At 41.8% G+C, this 23,002-nt stretch overlaps 1 protein-coding gene across 1 annotated transcript in view; it reads right to left on the minus strand.

Moving 5' to 3' along the window:
* The window catches only part of Ncoa5 (nuclear receptor coactivator 5), a 34,479-nt gene that overhangs the window by 8,715 nt on the left and 2,762 nt on the right, over positions 1 to 23,002 (minus strand). The window contains exons 2-4 of the mRNA XM_029535757.1: positions 14,111 to 14,177; positions 3,365 to 3,691; positions 1,005 to 1,138 (exon numbers count right to left, since the gene is read on the minus strand). Of these exons, the coding sequence (XP_029391617.1) occupies positions 1,005 to 1,138; positions 3,365 to 3,691; positions 14,111 to 14,148 (499 nt within the window). The 5' untranslated portion in view covers positions 14,149 to 14,177. The remainder of the gene's footprint in view (positions 1 to 1,004; positions 1,139 to 3,364; positions 3,692 to 14,110; positions 14,178 to 23,002) is intronic.

Below are 23,002 nucleotides of genomic sequence, written 5' to 3' on the forward strand. Positions count from 1 at the left end.
TCCTGGAACTCACTCTGTAGACCAGGCTGGCCTTGAACTCAGAAATCAGCCTGCCTCTGCCTCCCGAGTGCTGGGATTAAAGGCCTGCGCCACCATGCCTGGCTTACTATTTTCTACTATCTTAAATCCATCAAGATAAAACCTTGGGTGACAGGCCACAGCCACTGCAATGCTTTATATAATTCTACTACTAAACTGACCAAGAAAGGAAGTTAGCTATTTATGTTTTAAAAAGGTGGATCACCCAGTGTGGTGACTCATGTCTGTACAATTCCAGCACTTGGAGGACTGAGGCCAGAGGACTGCTGAGTTCAAGGTCTGCCTAGCTTAACACAGTGACCTCTGATCAGCAAGGTCTACTCCTGTTTAAAAACAGAAAAAGTTGGACAAGATGGACCCTGCCAGGGAGGTGAGCCAGGCCTGGATTATAGCAGACTTTCCCCAAACCAGCAGCTGTCTATCTCTCTGCATACCTTACTGTTCTGTAATGTTTCTAATGTAAATTTGTCTGCATTTTCTTTGAAACAAACAAACAAATCAAAGTTCAAATTTTACAATTCCCAGTACTAGTTAAATGGGCAAGAGCAGATGAGAGTCTTCCCATCTCTAATTGGCCAGTACAAAAACAGTTTGAAACTCTTTGATAGTCTTACCTTTACCTAAAGGAGAAGCTGTTAGGTAAGAATGATAAGACACATAAACCCCACCCCGGATGTGTGGTCAGTTACCTGCAGACCAAGTGACAAGGCAAGGCAGTCCCAGCCCCTTCGCCTGCAACTTCCTCCTCATTTCTCCACATTACAATTTCCCATTTCCTGTAGGATGATTGAACTACATGATAATGGAATTTGCATTTAAAAATCAATTATTAACCATTAACATCTGTAGACTGCCTGGCAGAGTCACTGAGCCCTTTGTGTAGAGATGTGTAGAGGTGCTGGTGTCCACAAATCTTTGGTGACTGCCCTCCCCCCCTCAATGGAAACACACTGCTGTGACTTCACCTTTTGCTCGAGACTGACTCTCTGGGCCAGGAGGGCCTCGTCCATCAAAGCTGTCTCTGTAACGGTCAAAGTAGTCATCCTTTCTCCGGCAATAGTCATCCACCCTCAGATACCGGTCGTAAGAGCCTTCTCTCCTGAAAAGTTAAGGACAATTTCTCACATTACAACTCTGCCCTATCTGGTAAAAATCAGATGGTGAGAATGCTTCAAAACTCAAGTCCCTCCAGGGCAGTCATAGGAACTACCATGCAGGTTTATGTGCCGAATGTGTTTGTCTCTGGGGCTGTGACTGAGTTAACTCACCTCACAAAACGACGAGGACTTGAAACGAAAGGAGATGGTATACAGACAGCACTTGGGCAAATGGAAAATGCTTCTTGGACAAACCATTTTATACCTTCTCCATCTCTCTTCCCTATGCTTTTAAAAAACTGCTGTAAAATATGTATCAATAACTTGTCATTATAGTCTTTTTTAGGCAGGGTCTCCTGTGGCCTTGAGCTTGCTCTATAGCTAAGGCTGCCTTTGAACTCCTGTCCTTGTGCCTCATTTCTCTGTGCTGCAATCACAGGTGTGTATCACCATTACTTTAAGCCATCTAAGTGCACCCTCACCTGCACTGTAACCCCAGTGCCATGTAGCTATCACCACTACCCATTTCCAGTTATTAGATAACTTCAAACAGAAGTCTACATCATTTGCCTGCTTTCCCCAGCCCCTGACAATATGTATTTATTATAGGATGTCTATTCCAAGGATGTCAGTTAAGTGGAATTACACGGTAGCTGTTGTTTTGTGTGTGTGTGGCTAATTTTATATAGCACAATGTTTTCAGTGTTCACCTCTGTCTTAACATCTATCAGCATTTCATAAACTTCTGACTGTACAACCTTCCTATCATTTGCTGATGGGTATCTAGGTTGCTTTGCCTTGTGGTTTATATGGCTAGTGCTGCTATGCACACTCACACATAACTATTTGAATCCTCCTCAACTCTTTAACATTGTGTATGTGGTGTTTGTACCGAGTGGTTAGAGACCAAAGGTTGGAGTCCTCTGCCTTCCTTGACTACTTTTTTAAAAAAATATTTATTTATTTTATGTATATAAGTATACTGTCACTGTCTTCAGACACACCAGAGGAGGGCATCAGATCCCATTACAGATGGTTATGAGCCACCATGTGGTTGCTGGGAATTGAACTCAGAACTTCTGGAAGTGCAGTCAGTGCTCTTAACCACTGAGCCATCTATCCAGTCCCTTAGATCTCTCTTAATGTTATTCTTTGAGAAAGATAAAAGAGTCTCTCATTGAACCTGGAGCTCATCTGTTTGTCAAAGATGGTTGGTCAAGAACTCCCGGGATCCACTTGTCTCTACCGCCTTAGTGCAGAGGCTACAGATGCATGCACCATGCTTGCTATGTTTGTGGGTACTGGGGATTAGCACTTTGGTCTTCCTGTTTGTGCAGTAGATACCCGACTGGCCAAGCAGTCTTCTAAGCCCTACATTCTTGAACTTTTGAGGAACCCCTGAACCATTTTCCACAGTGGTTTAAACTAGACTTCTTGGCTCATCTTCCTGTGCTAGGATTACAGGTATGTACTACCACGCCTGGACATGAACCATCTAACCATCTAAGTATAAGAAACTGTACTTTTCTTGCTAATAATTATTTTGTGTCTTTCCTGACAGTCACCAGGTGTGAAATGGATTCTCAAGTGGCTTTCATTGGCATCTACCTTATGACTTATGATGTGGACCATCTCTTATGCATTTCCTGACTACCCGCATCTTTGTGTTCTTGCATGGCCAACCTAATTTATGCTCCACTTGTGCTTTCACAACACAGTTAGATCCAGATGCTTTTTTGATTTTCTGAGGCAGAGATTTTCTGTGTAGCCCTGGTTGTTTTTTAACTCAGAGATGTGCCTGCCTCTGCCTCCCAGTGCTGGGAATAAAGGCGTGCGCCACTGTTGCCCAGTTCCATATGCCTTTTTTAAAAAATTTTATTTATTTATTATATGTGAGTACACTGTAGCTGTCATCAGACACACCAGAAGAGGGCATCAGATCCCATTACAGATGGTTGTGGGCCACCATGTGGTTGCTGGGATTTGAACTCAGGACCTCTGGAAGAGCAGTCAGTGCTCTTAACTGCCAAGCCATCCCTCCAGCCCCTCAATATGCTTTAAATAAGTACATTAGTTATTCATACATTCAGCAAATGTACTGAGTACTACTTGATAAGAACAGGAAATATAAGGTTACTCTTGTAGAGTTCTTAGAAAGTGCATCCAAATACACCTTAAGATAGGCCTCTAATGAAAACAGCAGACAGACCATCTCTGTACATACATACCTGTACAAAGGATCTCTGGAATCTCTTATATCTCTGTATCTGTCATACACGGAGTCTCGATGATCTCGGAAATCTCTAGAGTCTCTTAGATCACGCAAGTCCCGAAAATCCCTCAGGTCCCGGGCTTCACGTACACTTCTGCTGTCTCTGTGATCCCGAATGTCCCTGCTGTCTCTGCGGTCCCGCAACTCCCGAGAATCTCGAATATCTCTGCTATCACGGGAATCCCGGCCATTTCTGCCATCCCTGGGTTCTCTCCTTGGACTTCCTCGAATTGGAGAGCGATCACGCCTTGTATCTCGACTATCTCCAAAGCTATAGGAATCCCTGTGGGAGTTAGCAAAAACACACTAAGACAAAGAAACAAACTTTGGGTAGCCAACCCTTCAGCTCTGTATAAGAGAAGGCCACCCCCTCTCCAAGTATTTTTCTCTAAAATACAGCATTCAAACAGTGAGAACCTAACAACAAAATTTAGGAAATCACCCATCTTGTTAGGCCTAGAAGGTTCTAGAACCTCAATATGTATGAATAAAAGCTAGAGTAGGAGTAGGCTTTAAGCGTAATTCAGCCTCTTAAACAAGCTGAGCTCTCCTCAGTTACAACAGGTTTTCAAAGAGAAAGCACTTTCCCCTAAAGTCTATTTTATTCTATTACCAGTATATGAAGAAGGCTTTATGGGTCAGAACTACTGGGGCTCAATAAGGACCAAAGTTCATAAAGGATAAGCCTACAGTCCAGCTCTTTATGGGAGAAAGTACCACCCTTCAAGTCTTTCCTCTCCAACAACACTTCAACACCAAGAGCGGGACTAGAATTTTAAAGCCAGTCGCCCCATCTGTTGTTACCCTGCTCAGATACAATCTCATACAAAGGAATCAAAAAAAAAAAAAAAAAAAAAAAAAAAAAAAAAAAAAAAAAAAAATTTTTAAAGTATAGAAAACCACTTAAAATTACTAGCAGGAAGTTCAAATCAAGGGGAAAAAAACAAGCAAAATCTGGTTCGTAAAGTTAACAATTCTGAAATAGCCAGCTCGTGTATTGCTACTGGTAGCTGATTATCCCAATCTAACTAAGGGTTTCCATGGAATTTGGAAATTCCATTTTGTACAAGGTTTTGAGTTTCATGTTAATTGTTTGAAGTCAGCAATGTGCTTACGTAGCTCTACCTCAATACCTTTCTTGAGACATTTCACTCACTGGACACTGACTTCAGACAGACTTAAATGACAATGGTCCCAGGCTAACCTAGCTGATCATCTGCACTTCCACTTCTTCCAGTTGCCAATGGTTAAGTTCTTAAGTTAGCTTTGACTCTTCTTCTCCACCCCCACTAAAGCCACCTGGATCTTTCCTCTGTAGTCCCTTCAAATGCATCACGCCCATGTAAGCCCGTTTCTGTATTGACATCAAAAGAATTTCCCCAAAACCAAAAAAAAAAAAAAAATCTTGATTTCAATTCATTCAATGCATACTAAATGCCCATCTCTACCAGTTACCCACCCCAAGCAGCCTAACAAATTTGGTCCTGTAAATTTTAGGGGCTTTTCCTCACCCATTTTGGTCCCAAGAAACAACAGGGCCGTTGTACACCCACTCTATCCCATTTTAGCTTCTGAATAAATGATACTCATCTATTCTAACCCTCTATGGCTGCCTACTTCCTAGCCACGTGGTCCTTTACCTGCAATCTGAGTCTTGTTCTGGCTTGCTCTACTCTGTGTGTCCTCATGGTCAATCCTCCTGGTCCTTCTCTCCTCTTTTGGGACCCCCTGACTGGGACCATAAGTCCCATTCCATTCTCTCCTGTCCAGCTCTAGGTTGAATCAGCTCTTTATTAACCAATCAGAGGCAATGGAAAAGAAATTTTACATATCATTGAGGCAGGAGATGACCCAGTAATCACGAGGACAATGCCAGGGTCTGAACCGCGCAAGCAGACCTCTGGGCAGGAGTCAGCACCTGAACAAGCACGCACTTTACAGCCATCACCCAACAGGAGCCTTTCTCACTATTTCCTCATTAACCTAAGTTGCCTTTATGACTTAATTCACAAACACTTGTCTCCATACATTTGTTCACGTGCTTTCTATATTTCTTAGATGAACCCACGTGTACTCACACACGCAGGAAAGCCCACGTCTTTTTGAGCTACTTCCTCAAAGTTTCCTAGTAACTGCTCTCTCCCTGCTAAGAACCTCCATGTCTGTGACTCACCTTGATCTGGCACTTCTATTTGTACAATGTCTTATGTCTGACCCACTTTCAGGATTACCTTCTCCATAAAACCTGCCCTAAATTTTTGATGTTCCCCAATAAACAGGCTCCTCCCCTAGCTTCCCACCTCAGTAAACGACACAGCCGACAGTCACTCAGGCCAGAAAGCTGGATGTCATCATTCACACTCCCAATTATATGCCTATATGACATTTGTTTCCTTCAGAAAACTGGTGTTTTTCTGCCCATTTTACCTTCACTGGTACCAATGAATACTAACTCTAGACCTTGCTTCCAGACTTGAGCAAGAACCTTCTAAAGTGTCCTTTCTGCTCTTACCTCGTCTCTGTCTACAAAGATGGCTCTTGAGGGAACATTTCTGTAGTAAGAGCCTTTTAAATACTTTCTCTCTCTTTTTTTTTTAATATTTATTTATTTATTATATGTAAGTACACTGTAGCTGTCTTCAAACACTCCAGAAGAGGGCGCAAGATCTTGTTACGGATGGTTATGAACCACCATGTGGTTGCTGGGATTTGAACTCCGGACCTCCGGAAGAGCAGTCGGGTGTTCTTACCCACTGAGCCATCTCACCAGCCCCTAAATACTTTCTCATAGTACTTAAATTCAATTAAAAAATCTCCACCAAGGCCAGGAAGAGCCCGAATGATCTTTGACCCTCTAGCTCTAGCTCTGCTGCACTTTCTCCCTAGTTCACCACTTTGTGCCACATGAGCCTTTCACCTACATCCAGCCTAGATCTTTTCTGATATTTGAGACAAAGTCTCATAGCTTAGGTTCATGATCTTTATGAATGCTGGGATTACAGATGTGTCCCACCATGCTTGACTGATTTTCTTAGTTTAAAAGTAAAAGTTTTAGGGCTAGAGAGATGGCTCAGCAGTTAAGAGCACTGACTGCTCTTCCAGAGGTCCTGAGTTCAAATCCCAGAAACCACCTGGTGGCTCACCACGTGGTGGCTCACAACCATTTGTAATGGGATCTGATGCCCTCTTCTGTTGAGTCTGAAGACAGCTATGGTGTACTCACGTAAAAAAATAAAATAAAATAAAAACCAAAAAAAAAAAAAAAAAAAAAGTAAAAGTTTTGCCAGGGCCGGAGAGATGGTGCAGGGGTTAAGAGCACTGACTGCTCTTCCAGAGGTCCTGAGTTCAATTCCCAGTGGCCACATGATAGCTCACAACCATCTGTAACAGAATCCGATGCCCTCTTCTGGTATGTCTGAGGACAGCTACAGTGTACTCATATAAATAAGAATAAGTCTTTTTGTTTTGTTTTGTTTTGTTTTGTTTTTAAAGTTTTGCCAGGTATGGCAGCACACATCTGAAACTCTAGCACGCAGAGGCTAAGGTGCAAGGACTGTCATGACTCTGTGGCTAGCCTAGTACACACCACTGCAGTACAGACCAGCTACACAGTGAGGGCTACATAGTGAGACCACACCTCATAAGGAGGGGCAAAAATTTCTTTCTGCTTCTAAATTTCAAGGTTTTAATTTTTGGACAGGTACTAAGGTTAATCTCAAAAGCATCATGCATATTAAAAGTGGGTGCTCTACCACTGAGCTGTACCATCGACTAGGCCATACTTTCTCATATCATTTAGGTACCTTCTCTAGTAGGATGCAAGTTCTACAGAGACAAAGATGTCAGTTTGATTCTAAACAGAAACATACTACACAGAACTATGTTGGGAGGGATGTGTTCCTACACATACTATTACTTCACTTAGCAAACTGTCCTGAGGTAACAGCCAAACAGTGCACAACATTTTAATTGACACTGAGCCATATGCATAACAGTGTTAAGACTATCACAGAACAGCTGTCTGGATGTAAGTACACTTTATGTTGTTTACAGAAAAACAAAAAACTTTCCCAGCAAAATGTTCTGGGAACACAGCCTCTCCTTAGGCAGCAAATGGTGGTATCTGTTTACATAGATTCCCTATCAACGGAAAGCTGTCTTGAAGGCTGTGTCTCTAGGATTCAGCAGAGTTAAGGAAAAGTTTAATAAATTCAACTATTTTACTGAACTCTCAGCCTTCCAAGAGCAGGTCCCATGTTCTGGTGAGACTTGTCACTCATTACCACTGTACACACGAGGCATTTACCAGTGTGACTGGCCTGTGAGAAAGCCTCAAGTTCCCTTCATCCTCACAGCTACAACAAAGGCAATTTAAATGCAATTTTGCTTCTAAAAATCCATTTTTTTTTTTTTTTTTTTTTTTTTTGGAGACGAGGGACTTGTTAGGTTATTGAGGCTGTCTCAAATTCTAGGTTCAAGAGAGCTCTCTGCCTCAGCTCTGGCTATTCTGGTCCTCTATTTTAAGGTTCATCATTATTCTTTGATTTGTGGGCATAGCCATACAGTAGCCAGATGTTTAAATGAGTGCTAGCTGTTCTTACCAGAAACACATGCAGACTAAGACTGCCCGAGCTCCCTTATTGTATCACAGAATCCTTCTGCTACATGGAACATCTGCTGTAGTGTAAAATGTGGGCAACCAGTCAGGATACAATAGAAAGTGACAAACACAAAGTAGTTTTAGATTATTAATGATTGGTGGATAGACCTGCCTTGGGAAGCGATTAGGAGTAGTTTTTGGGCTGAGATATCACGAGCCTGATCATCCACTCGCCACACAAGGCCTCAGGCTGTAAGAATGTGGGTAGGCATGTCACAGCATGTTCTCTGCAGCTTCGTGACAATTAGAAATGTCCTACCTGGTGCTTGTTATCACTGCTTTTATTTTTCGGGGCTCCTACATGCTAGGTAAGAACTCCTGCCAATCTACATCTCCAACCCAGTAGTTCCTGTTTCTTCTACTCTGTCAAGGCATCTTACCTGGTAGACTTTACCTTTGCAGGTTAACCATAAGAACCCTGTTTTCACAACCTAGGTCCATACTTCTTGTATGGCACAATCTTCTTTTCCCTTCCCTCAAAGACTCCGAGGTCCATGGGCAACAAAGCTAATCACCCTCTTCTGGCTAAGAATACAGAAAGGGCAACATTCACAAAGGAGACGGATGGGAGCAAAGGCACGTGGTGCTAAAGACAGTCATTATCAAAAACAAAAAGGCAAAACATTTTCATTCCTCCAAATGAATCTGGTTGACTGCTGTTCTTCTGGAGACAAAAACAAAACAAAACCAAACCAAACCACCCTTTTAGAGTCACTTCAGGACTCAAACAACAAAGTTCTCAGAGCAATAGCGCCATTTCTTATCCCACCATCTTTCTCAAAACAAAAAACAGTTGATAAAAGGATAGTGCTGTGCCCAGCATCCAAAGGTAGGAGAGGACAGGCCTCCTAGATGAGGAGCTTGACCTCATATAAGCAGGTTACAAGCAAGTTTCTGAAACACAAAAGTTCGCAGGATCACTGCAGGGTACCCAGAGCTATTTTACAAAGGAAAGCCAGAACAGCACACAGTAACGTACCACACCATTAGGACCAAGAAGGACCAGAACACAACAGTTAAACACTAGCACCAAAGGCCAGAAGGAAGCTCATGGTCAGCACACCATTTTGCTCCACGCTCTTTTCTACTCGCAGGGAAGGAGGCCAGTGTTCTTTTTTTTAAAAAAAAAAAGAGAATCAGATCACCAGGTACCATTTCAGAGATGCAGTGGGGGTGGTTGAGGGGCCATGGCTCAATAAGCAGTGGCAGGCTTCTGGTTGACGGGCTTCCTTTGCTGGGGACTAAAGGAGCTTGGAGGGCACTGGCATTTGAAAGCATACAGAGAACTGACAGATGGCCTAAGAGTCTGAGATGGACTTGAGCTGTTTTTCAGAAATCTTGAAACGTTAGATCCAGGACAGTGTTCCTTGGTTTTGACTGTACAGAAGGTTCAGCAGAAAGGTCCCATCTTCCTTCTTTTCTGTCACTCACTCTTTTTTTCCTGTGTCCACTGCAGTATTGTCCTTGACAGAGTCAACCTTCATTTGACCCTGAGAAAAATCCTTCATCAGCTCTTCAAATTCCCATCACAGATTCCACCCACAAATACCATTATCTAAATGGCTAGATGTGGTGAAAGATAAAGGACCTGGAGAACTCTATTAGTGCAGGTAGGAAATGACGTAATGAGACGGACACTTCAGAGATGCGAGGTCTACGAGTGCTCGAGCTTTCCCCCTGGTGTGTGTTGATTTCTCTGCTGTTAGACATGACACTTCTTGAGAGCTGATTCCTTTCTTCAGGTGTTAGAGAAGAAGTAAATCACAGCCCAGTGTCTTCCATTGTGAGGCCACTGAAAACTGAGGCACTCTCATACCACAGGAACAGGCAGTTATCGAAGAAATTAAAGCCACATGGATATGGTGAAAGTACCCCAGGTCACACAGAACATCTGTTCAGAGCCAGGTTTCTGATACACCAATCCCCAGTAGCTTTCACCAGAGAGAGAGACTGTGTTCAATATCCTTTGCAGTTATAAGGAGGAAAATCCTCTGAAGATCTTTAGGTGTGCTCAGTAATTCTGTGTTTTCTTTAGGCCATATGGGAAGGCTTAGGAAACAGGACTCGGAGGCCAAATTGGCACAAGGGTATGCTCTAAGATTTGATTTGCAAAGTAAACTGAAAATGGAAACTTCAAAAATCTGGAACATGAGAATTCTACCTCAGTCCCTGAGAGCAGACCAATGCCTGTTTACCAGCTATGAACAATAGCTAGATAAGCAATGCACTAACTGGTCTAAGGAAGCAGCCCAAGGGTTGTACACTGGGTCCTGAGTACTGATCCCTCATGCACATTTCACGCTTGGCCAGGCAAACAGTGTCAGAATCATACCTCGACAGCTAGAGTCATTGGGGAGGCACATTACTGAACACAGAGCAAGCCCAGCAGAACTGTATGTAGTCTTCTAAAGAAGTGATAATCCTGTGGAAACTCCCAAAGATAGGTGTTTTGACACTCAGGGTTAAAGTCCAGCAAAAACAAGTGTTATCAAGGTCTTGCCAGCACATCTAAAAACAATTTTTATTTTAAAGTAGACAACATAATGAAATAAAGGTGTATCTTAAAAGGAACTTCTGGTCACCAGTTCAGTGTCAAGCCTTACTCCCAGAACAGTGCAACCCCGTGCTGGGGCACACGGGACAAGGCCTCCTAGTAAAAGGAGTTCAATTGCTGATTGCAATTACTCCAAGGTTTTGACTGGATGTATGCACCCAAGAGTCCAGAAATCACTATCCTTCCAGATGAACCTGCCCTGCCCTTCATTCCACTGCTGTTCTACTGGTACGACCAGACAATTAGGCATGAGTAGGGTACTAACCAAAACAGAATGCTCTATTTCAGTACCTTGCCTTGATCCATTTGTTGTTTTTTTTTAAAGGTAAATTTTGGGCTTCTTTACTCAGGTTTTAGGTGGTGTTCAGAACAAATTTTACCAAATATGAGCATCCTGAAACAAGTAAGCATAAACTAAATAAATAGCATGCCAAGGAACCCAGTCATACATCACAAGAGAAACTGTTAATCAAATCACTAGCCTTCGGGAAGTCTCAGTTCTGATGTACATCAAGGTGATTGCATGCTTACTTATCTGGTAGGGAGGCTATTTGAAGGAATCTCTAATGCTGCTTATGTTGGTTTGCTGTGGGAAGCTACTGTTAAAAAGGAAAAAATATTATTCCCCCCCCCGTGGTGGCTTGAATAAGAACGGCCCCGCAAGCACATATATTTGAATGCTTAGTCACCAAGTCACATATATTTGAAAGGACTATAAGGATTAGGAGATGTGGCCTTGTTGGAGGAAGTGTGTCACGGGGACAAGCACGCCATGCTCAGTCTCTCAGCCTGTGGACAGGATGTAGCTTCAGTGTCATGTGTGCTACCATGCTCCCTGCCATGATAATGGATTAGAAAGCTCCCCCAATTAAATGCGTTCTTTCCTTAGAGTTGCTTGGCATGTGTCTTTGCACAGCAACAGGAGAGTAAGACACTTTCCTTATACATGACACTATGGAGCCCCATTTTAGGTTGGGATGAACATAATCTCTTTAATTTAATTTAGTGTTAATGCAATGGTTATATTGGATTCCAAAACAGTGAGTTCATTTTTCCAAAACTGCAATGTTGAATATTAATGATTGACTAGAAATGTGAGAAGCATCTGGGTAAATATTAGGATGATATAAAAAACCCTTTCAATTCATAACTGAAACAAGAATGACTATGCTAGGGCTGGTGGGTAAGAGCACCCGAGTGCTCTTCCGAAGGTCCGGAGTTCAAATCCCAGCAACCACATGGTGGCTCATAACCATCTGTAACAAGATCTGACTCCCTCTTCTGGAGTGTCTGAAGACAGCTACAGTGTACTTACATATAATAAATAAATAAATATTAAAAAAAAAAGAATGACTATGCTATAAAGCATGTGTGTATGTGCATACGTTCTTTTTCATTTCCAGTCTGTAAAAATATAGCTGATAACTATCCAGAGATCACAAGCATTACAGGGGGAGAATCTTTCTAGTAGAGTCAATGTCTTCATAGTTATAAATCCACATTCCTTTTAGCCATATTTGAGAAAAATACACACTATAATTCTTTGGAAATCAGATACATTATGTCTCCTCTTTCAAGTCATTAGCAACTATAACTCTGCTCTAAACCCTCGTAATTCTGGCCATCATATTTAAACTCTGTGCTGCCCCAGTAGATGTTTAGACTAGAGATGGGAATGCCTTAAATCTATACCAGAGGTAGATGCAGCCTGATGGAAGCAGACATGACATGGAAACTTAAGAAATTAAGAAATTGTGTCCTCCAGGCTACTCACACAGACCTGTAAGTCAACCAAAGCAGTGTTTATCTGCAAGCCACAATCATTCTTCTTTGTTTTATTTTTTTTATTTTGAGACAAGCTCTAGTATATCCTAGGCTAGTCTTGAACCCACTTTGTATCTGATAATGATAACCTTCAACTTCTTTTGCCTCTAATTTTCAGATTACAGGATGTAGCACTGCACAGTTTATGTAGTGCTGGACACTGAACCCAGAGCTTACGTCGCTGAGGCAAGCCCTCTACCAACTGATCTATCCCTGCAGCCAGTCACAGACATTAGGGCATTAGAAGAAACAGAATATGATGTGCCTTCTTGCACAGTGACACCCATGAGTGGCTAGACACACATGTGACATCTGTGGCACAGCTGGACTTGTGCTGTTTGAGTTAACTCCCCTGTACAGCCAAGAATGGACAAAGATTCAGCTGAAATTACAATCACTGTCTTGCTTGCAGTGTCAGTGTGAACTCTGCAAGGCATACACACACGGAAAATATTTTTGACAGCTAGAAAACACCTTCCCTTCATGTCCAAGTGAAAATAAAAACACAAAGCACACAGGTGGCTCTGTCCAAAACCAGGACAGCTACACGTCACAGGCAAGAGCTCACGGAGTCAGGGACATTCCCAGCTCTCTGGGCCAGTAAAGCTGTACAACAGGCTTAAGTTCATGTAGGGAATGTAGTTTGGTTTAAAAATGACCTTTCCACTCCCTCCCTCTGGAGGGGTACCACGGCGCACCTATGTGGAAGTTAGAGGATAGCTATGGGAAGGAATCACCTCTCTCCTTCCACTGAGTTGATCCTACGGATCCAACTCAAGCTACAGGGTTGGTGTCAAGTTCCTGTTCCCTATGAGCCATTCGCTGGGAAGGTTTCTTATTGGGTTGTAGTTTTTGTGAAAAATCTGGCATTTTACCCAGGAGCACAGGCAAAATCCAGAGTGCACAGGAGAGCTTTCGAGAAACATCAGATATGAACTACATCTAATTAGTTGCATCCCACACATGCACTGCTATAGGACCACAAATTGTGTATACAATTTCAATGGAACACTAGGAAAGTTCTCCTTGTATCTTGAGAATACACACCAAAGCTATGACTTTCTTGTCTATATTGGAAGAACATATTGGGAAAATGACTTCTGTGTTCAGGAAAGCTCAGAAAAAGGAAGACTTTTGAGAAGTGGAGTGTTTTGCCCTTTTTATTTCCCTTCAAACAAGTAACCCAAACATGCGAGCACACAGGATCTGCAGCACAGGCACAGCAGCATCTCTCAAGCAGCTCTTTCCGCAAACCTGGGTTAGCATCTGGACCGGCAGCAATTTGCAACGAAGAGTCAAATCTCTGCTGCCTGCTGCAGAGCAACATGGCAGGCGCACACCAGCTCGACCCTGGGGCCCTCCTGCTCTGAAGGCTCCCAATGACACGTGAGCTGGGGAAAGACAGAGGTTTATCCTCTTCCTCCAATTGCCTGCAACTCACGCTGCAAGCTGCAATTGCTGGTTTTGTCACGGAAAACACAAAGCTTCCTCTGCATCTCCTGATGTATGATTTAAAAGGCAGCAAGGCCCTTCTGACAAGGTTCTTGTTTGCTTGAGCGGTTCTGATTTGTTGGGGGGGAGAAAAGACCCTGATGTGTGAAGTCGGGCTTAACTCCCCAGAGCCCAGCTCTCCCAAGGTAACTCACTGCTTCAGGGTACTTTACCTTCGTGTGGGGCTGGGTCTTGATGGAGCCGTATTCATATTTCTTCTTTCCGCTGCCTTATTAATATCTGAAAAGAATAATCAACCCATCTGTTCAATGCTACGGAATAAAAACAAGATCATCAGCACATTTTAAATGAAAGCAACAACCAAAAAGAAAAAAGAAAAAAGGAAAAGAAAAAAGGAGAAAAAGAAATAACCAAAACCTACAATGGTAAGCAGCTGTTACAAGGAAATCCATTTTGAGACATACTGGTACTTGAGCAGCTTTATTATTAAGTTAAGGCAGTACAGTGATGTGACTTACAGATAAAGGGGACCCTTTATTTTGTACCTAAAACATAATTTAAATTTGATTATATCAGTATCTCAATACCCCACCAAATCCTAAACCTAACATTTCCCTGTTCAAGGGGAGGCAGAGGTGGTTTGTCAGTTGGATTTATTTTTTCCTGGAAGGAAAGATAAGTGCGGTTTGGGAGGGGAAAAAAGCAAAGCGGTAAATAATTCTATTTTATTTATAAAGAAGCTAATATTAATGGTCTTAAAACATCACTATTCAATAAAGCACAGCCTTTTAAGATGTACTGTGGATTACTTTCCACTGAATGGAAATCCTCCAGAGTGAGATGTGGGAAATAAACTCATTATTAAAATCAAAGAATAACTTATTTACATCTACAAGCTAAGGTAAGCACGAGCACATGGGTTGTGAGAAACTGTTCCCAGTCAACTTTCATGTAGATAGGGATACACATGTGTCAGGGATGAGTAAGGGAGGCAGCAGCATCTCTGAGAGCTTAGAGAAAGGCCAGTGACTACATGCAGTTAAAGCCTGCAGTGAGAACAGAACAGACTCACTCTTCCAAGCCTGGAGTGAGTAACAAGACACCATACTCTAAGAGATAGCTGAGTGCTTAAAGAAACATACTAATCTATGTCTCAAAGTAACACCTGATCATCTCAGAAACAGATGACATATTAGAATCTCCAAACTCTTGGCAGATGACACACACTGCCCCTACTGCAGTGCAGCTTCTGTCCTTCCGTTTGTCCCAGTCAAGCACTTAGCAGCATCACAGTTAACGACTCAAAACGTAAACACTCACTTAATAAAATGCTTTAAAATAGTAATTATGCATTTTTTAAAATCCCAGAAGTTTCTTATCATGTCTAAGACCACAGCACTATGAAAAGCTTAAAATGGTCTGGGTACAGGCTTCTCTCACTCTGTAAACTGTCATTTTTAAATTCTCATTCAAGTGAGGAAGATCTGTAATTCCCCTTTAAATCTGAAGTCTCTATATTATGAGAAAACTGAAGAGAATGTGAATCTACATAGTCAGACAAATTTAATTGAAATCATTCATTACCTTCTTTTCTTCCCCTGCTCCCCCCCCCTTCTCTTTCAGCCAGAGCTATTCAGTCCCTGCTCTGGAGGGCTCTGCCTCTCTCCTCTCTCCCTCTCCCTCTCTCTCCTCCCCTCTCCCTCTCCTCTCCTATCTCTCTTGTTTTTTGTTGTTTTTCCCAGACAGGGTTTCTCTGTGTGGCCCTGGCTGTCCTGAAACCTGCTCTATAGACCAGACTGGCCTAGAAATCACAGAGATCCACCTGCCTCTGCTTCCCAAAGGCTGGGATTAAAGGAATGTTCCACCATACCCAGCTATAGATATTTTCTATGTAAGATTTGACTAGTAATAGCTGGTCAGAATTCTGTAATTTACAGCCCTTTAAGTTCACAAATAACAAAATCATACATTATGACAGGCATCACAGTGAGTAACATTTTTAAAAAAACTGTGTGCATGGAGTCAGTTCTTTCCTTCTACTATGTGGGTTCCAGAATTGTGCTCAGGCTGTCAGGCGTGGCAAGCAAGTATCTCTCCAATTCCTAATTTTTTGATATATAATTGTGAAGAAGTTCATCTTTGCAAGTGCTTCCTGACCTAGCCTGCTCATTGCACACTTTAAGTACAGGGCAGCCAGGATTTGGAGGAAATATAATAAATACCTCTGAACTCAAGACCTCCCTTGCCTGACGCCCTGGAGTGCTGGGATTATCTTAGGTGCCACGTTGCTCCCTGTGGTACTATGTTAACTAGTTTCTCCCAAATCTATGCTTTCCCTTTGCATATGAAAGGGTATTATGTTGTATCCAGTCTGTAAGTACTGCCTATATGGGATTTAGGAGATCTAAGTGGTTATATATTTTGAAAATTTGAGACAACACTGGTTCCAGACAGGAAGGGGGATATTTTATGTTTAAGTTGTCAAAAACAATTTTGCAGTTGAAAGTTTATTTAAATAACACTTAAGATTCTATGCTTATATAACATATACTTAGATTAATTTATCACAATTGCTTTGTAGCATTTATTCTCCTTGCATACTACAAAGCAATGATATGTGTGGATGCTATGGCTTATGTTTCCTCAAGAGAAAATGAAGACTCTTAACTCTTGAATGATTTTTTTTTTTCCCTTTCTTCTTTGAGATAGGCTAGCCTCAAATTCAAGACAATCCTCCTGTCTCAGTCTTCCAAGTGCTGGGATTACAGGTGTGAACCCTGACACCCAGTTTTGTTTTGCTCTGTAGTGCTACCTAGCCAAGTTGTCTGCCCACCCACCCCCAGTGGCACCCTCAACATAAACGACTTCTTTACTTTAGCGGCCACCACCCCTTGCATGTGGCATGCCAAGTGTTTGACTTTTCACCTTCATTTCCCAATGCCTTCATCTTTCAGCTTGGCAGACATACAGTGACAATGAACAGGAATTTTCTGGCTAAGATTCTCATTCAGGAGGACTGCCCATGTTAGGGTAGGTGTGAGCGGCTTTCAGAGGTGGTGAAAATGACATCACCAACATTGTTATTAAGTCCTACCTACCTACCTACGTATTCCACCACACACAGAACTCCTGTGGCCGGAGGCAGAGGTTTAGGGAGCTCCTCTTTGAAGGAGCTTTTGCATTAAACACATTTTCTTCCTGACTTATCTGAGAGGTAGACAAACAACATCAAGGAAATAGAAATGACATTAATCTAAAGGAGAAGAAGGAAGGCAGCAAGAGTTGGAGCTCTTTTGGGACATGAAATGGAGAATTATGATTGGATAGAAGTTAATCAATGGAGGGGGGGGTGGCTGCAACTTGGGAGTTTCCCCAAAAACTGATGGAATACCTCTTCTGAGTACAAAAGGGAAAGGTATGACATGTTATTTTGATCAAACACCTTCATAGAACCCAAAGTCAGTCTTTCAGTGTCTTCTCCACTTTTGCTCGGATGCTGCTTTGTACAGTTTAATGATTTTTAATCAGCAAAATGAGTGCTACTCAGAACCACCATAATCAGAAGAGATATATAACCTTGACTGGAACATCTGTGATTTCCAAGCAGTCTTCTGAAAGCTTCACGTCAAAAGCACTTCTCATTAAGATTTTTAAGCCAAGAAAACCAACACCATCTGAAAGGATTTACAGCAAAAGGAAAAACTGGGAAAATAATCAAGAAAACATGTTACAAGAAGTAGGAGAGCCATTTTAAAACACGAAAGATCAGAGTGAAGAATTCTCAAAGAGCGTGTGGTTTCCAATTTACAGTTTTACTTCAAACTAATATGCCAGGTGGGGCTGCACAGGGGCCCTTGAGTGTTATAAATATGCATACTAACATTCATAGTACCATGAACTGTTTTGACAACATATATGCACACATACATATACTCTGACAGCAAACCATTATGAAACAAGTTTTTTCTGTGTTTCTGCAGTCCTAGGGATTGAACATAGGGCCCGTGCATATGAAACAAACTCGCTACTGTGGAGCCACAGATATGCCCTTCAAAACAACCTTAAAACTGGATTTCTCTAGTTAGCAGGCTACAGAAACAGAAAACAATGAGGATGTAACAACAGCAGTGTGAACCGTGAGACTGGAATGGTTCACAGCACTATTATTACTGCTAAAAGACTCCAGAAGCCCATATAATTCTAGTAACTGCCAACAAAGAAAATCAAACTTGTCCCAGAGTTTAGTTGAAAACCAATCAGGAGTGATTAAACTGGCATTACACGAAGATGACACTATTTGGATACTCCCTCATACTTCTGTATTTATATTTTTTAAACTATATTAGCATAATATTCCTGGAAACAGGAACTTACAAAGTGCTCATTCTGTCCCTCAGCCTGTACAGAACACCATGTGCACAATTTGATCCAATCTTTTTACAACTCTTCAGCTGGAACCATACACTGTCACCCCGTCTCAAAAAAGAATATCCAGGGGCTGGAGAGATGGTTCAGTGTTTAGGAGCACTGACTATTCTTCCAGAGGTTCTGAGTTCAATTCCCAGCAACCACATGGTAGTTCACAACCATCTGTAATGGAATCCAATGCCCTCTTCTGGTGTGTCTGAAGAGAGCAATTTATACTTGCATAAATAAAATAAATAAATCTTTAAAAAAAAAAAAAAGAATATCCAATATGTAGACAAAGGTCACAAAAACCATGTGGTTTATCTTAGGCTATAGCATTATCAAGACACAAACCTGGAGGTTCAGAAGTTTGAGGATCTCTAATACTCACATTAAAAGCTAAGTACTGTACCAGCCTGTAATCCCATCTCTGTGAGGAGTGGGGACAGCAGATCCTGACATCAGCCATCTAGTCTAGTTCAGGAGAGACCCTGTTTCAAGGCAATAGGGGAAAATGCCCTATGTTCTACTCTGACATCCCTAGGCTCACAGACATTCATGCTCACATGTATACTCTGTATACACTCCCACAAAAGGCAAATCTGGAACTCAGATCCAAGTCACCAACATAAAATGCTTAGATAACAGGCTAAGGTGCCCCCAACAGGGACATGGTTTCCATTTAGAACATTCTTACTAGGACTGATCACAGCCCAGGGGAACCTGTAAAAGGGCCAGTATGCTGGACACCCAATGTTTAAATGCCTCATAGATAACTCAATGGAGTACAAAGTACTTATTTAAGTACTACTACTATCAACTTCTACTCCTCAGACAAAAATTATTTTTGTCTTGGCCTCTAACTCCAAGTTCTCCTGCCTCAGCCTCCTAAATATTGGGGTCAAAGGACTAAAAAACAAAACAAAACAAAAACATCAAAAACAAAAAACAATCAAAAGCCTATTAAAACATTAATTTCCTACTCTTTTAAATTATGAGATTTCTGTGTGTGTGTGTGTGTATGAGAAAGACAGAGAAAGAGAGACAGAAAGTGCAGCGTGCACACAAGCATGCTGGGGCACACTGAGGACTGAACCCCTAACCTTGAGCAGGGTGGGCAACACTCTCAACACTGAGCTAACCCTCTTCTCTCTCTCTCTCTCTCTCTCTCTCTCTCTCTCTCTCTCTCTCTCTCTCTCAGCTTAACTTTTAAATTTATTCTATTTTCTAAAGCTCAATTGAAAAAACAAAAAACCAAACAAAACAAAAAACCAAATACAAGTGTAGCTCTTACCCCTCAAAGAAGCTTCTCTTTGGAGCAAATGAGTATTACGGAGATCCACAAACTGGCCAAATGGCACAGAATATGAGACAGTGGGATGCCCAACCCCAAAATGACACATTTAAAACATAATCCCTCTTAGTAAAGCTCAGGAACATCTTGGAAGAGGAGATGGAAAGACAATGTGAAGAACCAGAGAACCAGGACACCGTCTGCGAGACAGTGTCCTGTAGACATATTAGCAAAGATGCACCCAGAAAGTTCAACAATACTACTGCCTCAACAATATCTGCATAATGACAACACCAGTTCACATGCCAATGTAGACCTCACAAGGACCTACCCCTAGCTAAAGAGCTACCAATGGCTGCTCAGAGAGACAGAACACTTTTTTCAGAGACAAGCCCCAATGGATGATCCAATCCCAAGTGGTCAGGTCTACACACATGTACACCAATCCCAAGTGGTCAGGCCTACACACATGTACACAGGTGTGGCCTTGCTGGAGTAGGTGTGTCACTGTGGGTGTGGTCTTTAAGATCCTCGTCCTAGCTGCCTAGAAGCCAGTCTTCTCTGCCTTCAGAACAAGATGTGCAAAACCCTTAGCTCCTCCTACACCATACCTACCTGGATACTGCCGTGTTCCCGCCTTGATGCTCTGAACATGGAAGCCAGCCCCAACTAAATGCTACCTTTGTAAGAGTTTCCTTGGTCATGGTGTCTGTTTACAGCAGTAAAACCCTAACACAGACAGACAGACAGACAGACTTTCCTTGGTCATGGTGTCTGTTTACAGCAGTAAAACCCTAACACAGACAGACAGACAGACAGACACACACACACACACACACACACACACAAAATGTAAATAACTGAGCCACATTATCATCCATCACTCTAAATATTACTCATTCCTACCTGCATTTTTTCCTCCTTGCCCACCGTTGGAGAAATCTACAATCTGCAGTGACTGTCCTTTTGTCCTTCTGTGAGACAGCTTTGGATTCCACATAAATACAGTCAGTGAGCTCTTGTCTATCTGTGCCTAGTGAGTCCCCTTTCTTCTTTGGCCCAGATCTGAGCTGTAGCCCTACATAAGAAATTAAATCAAATCACTTGATTTCTCTGTGTCTGTGTCTTCTTGATAAAAGGAATATTCTACTGTGTTTGCTATGTACCATTCTTTAGGGTTCACTGACTTAACAGTAAGAGAAAAGAGGTAGAAAAAATTCAAAAGATTATGATTTTTACCTTTAATACTACAAAATAAAACAATCTAATGGTCAAAATGACATCAGCCACTGAATTTCTCTTTAGCCAGGCTTCTAATACCTTACAGCCATCGGTTTAGTTCACTATTCATAAAGAAAACTGTCAACTATTCTTCATTTTCTTAACATTTTTACTCAAGCCACTCCTCCTAAGTGGATACCTGAACAGGCACAACAGTCAGACATGAGATTCTCACAACTTTTTCATCTTACAAAACCAAAACTCGGTCCATGAAACAAGACCTTCCCATTCCTTCTCTCCCATGTGCCCATATTTTTACACACATACATTCATTCATTCCCTGTCACATTGCTTTGATGATAATGTGTTAGTACCTCCGAGAAAGTTCATTAAATATCAGATTCTTAGGCCCTGTCTTAAGTTTACAGAATCTGTTGGGACCACTCTTCCATAATTTATTTTGGAAGTACTAGTCTGTCACCTATACATTCCTCTAGCTTCACAATACAGCACATGGTTGGACCTTCCACTTACAAGTCCCCCCCTAATCCCTGTTCAAATAGAAATAATAAACATCACCCGTCAGGAAGAAACCTAGTCACAGCCAGGATCACTGATAGTGACAACTGCTGGTTTATGCTTGTACTTGTCTCCAAAAACTCTTAATTATAAAAATGGTTTAGCAGTGGTGGCCCATACCCTTAATCATGGAACTTCAGAGGCAGAAGCAGGAGGATCTTGGTGTGTTCAAGGCCAGCCTGGCATATAGAGTGAGTTCCAGAACAGCCAGGGCTACACAGAGAAATCCTGTTTTGAAAAGCCGAAACAAAAAATGGTATCAGTTTAATAGTTTAAACTAGATTCTTCTTGGCTTTTTGACTAAGTTGTAGTGTAGTCTAAACTAGAGAGAATATGAAATATTTAGAATGCCTGTGGACCTTTTGATAACTAACTCCTTACATTCAGAAAAATGCCTTTTCCTAACAAGGAATGTCTATCAAGATCCCAATGTCTGTTTGATAACTTCAGATTTACTCTACTTTGATTTAGCAGCGTGGATGTGAAAGTAGATATGTGGCCATTTTAATTTTTTCCCAAAAGTTGCATTTAGATAGTAGAACAAAATGCTTCAAAGAGGACCCCAGGAACAAAGCAATAACTCCTAGCTATGGCTTGGAGAGTTAGCAGTTTGCACTTCATTATCAGAGAGAGAGCTGGATAACATGCTTCAAAAACAATAAACTCAGTTTGTTGCTGGAATTTCCAACTCCAATAAGCCCATATAAAAACACACAATCCAATTACTATAATTATATGCTATAAGCCTAGATTGGGCAGATCTAATACTATCCTAACTTATTCCCAGCTAGAAAACACCTTGCTACTTGCAGTTTCTCCTGGCCAAGTGGTTCTGGTCCATCATGGCTTCCTTCCTCCTCTTCCTCAGTCCTCTCTCCTTTCCCTCTCATCCTCTTCTACCTGCCCAATCACAGGTGTTTACTGACCAGTTCAAATGGAGAGAAGGTTCACAGGAGATCACTTGATGGGTCCTCTCAGAGGCAACCCCATGAGGAAGCAAAATTAACATCAGAATACAAACAGCAGCCGGGACGACCCACAACAGTATATTAAAGGAAAGCCATCAGATCGGACCATAACTGTGCAGTTACTAACTTAGGCCTCTGGAAATCTGTGTTGATGGTCCTATTTCTTCTGGATGTCACAGTGTGATTACACTTTACAGTTTTCAGGATTGTGTGTTTCCATGTTTTAGCTACTGTCACATCATTTTCTTTCTGACAGTTAATGTTTGTGGGATATTTCTAGCTGAACAGGATTTAGGGAGACTTCCAAATAAAGGGCCTAACTATATGTTACACTGTGTGAGCTATCGGCACACAGGTACTGCTTTACCCTTGCCTTTCACTAAAACATCTACCAATGAGAGTAACAGAGGATCATCTCCCATTGGGCATTGCTCTTTTAGCTATCTGACAGTTTAACTCTGTTTATGCAGAATACGCTAGCCAACAGTATATCCTGTTCATAGAACAAATCTTTTAACACAAACACACACAAAAAAAAACTTGTTAAAAATACTTTTAAGCCGGGCGTGGTGGTGCACGCCTTTAATCCCAGCACTCAGGAGGCAGAGGCAGGTGGATTTCTGAGTTTGAGGCCA

Source organism: Mus pahari, chromosome 3 (genome assembly GCF_900095145.1).
Source record: "Mus pahari chromosome 3, PAHARI_EIJ_v1.1, whole genome shotgun sequence".
Taxonomy (NCBI): Eukaryota; Metazoa; Chordata; class Mammalia; order Rodentia; family Muridae; genus Mus; species Mus pahari.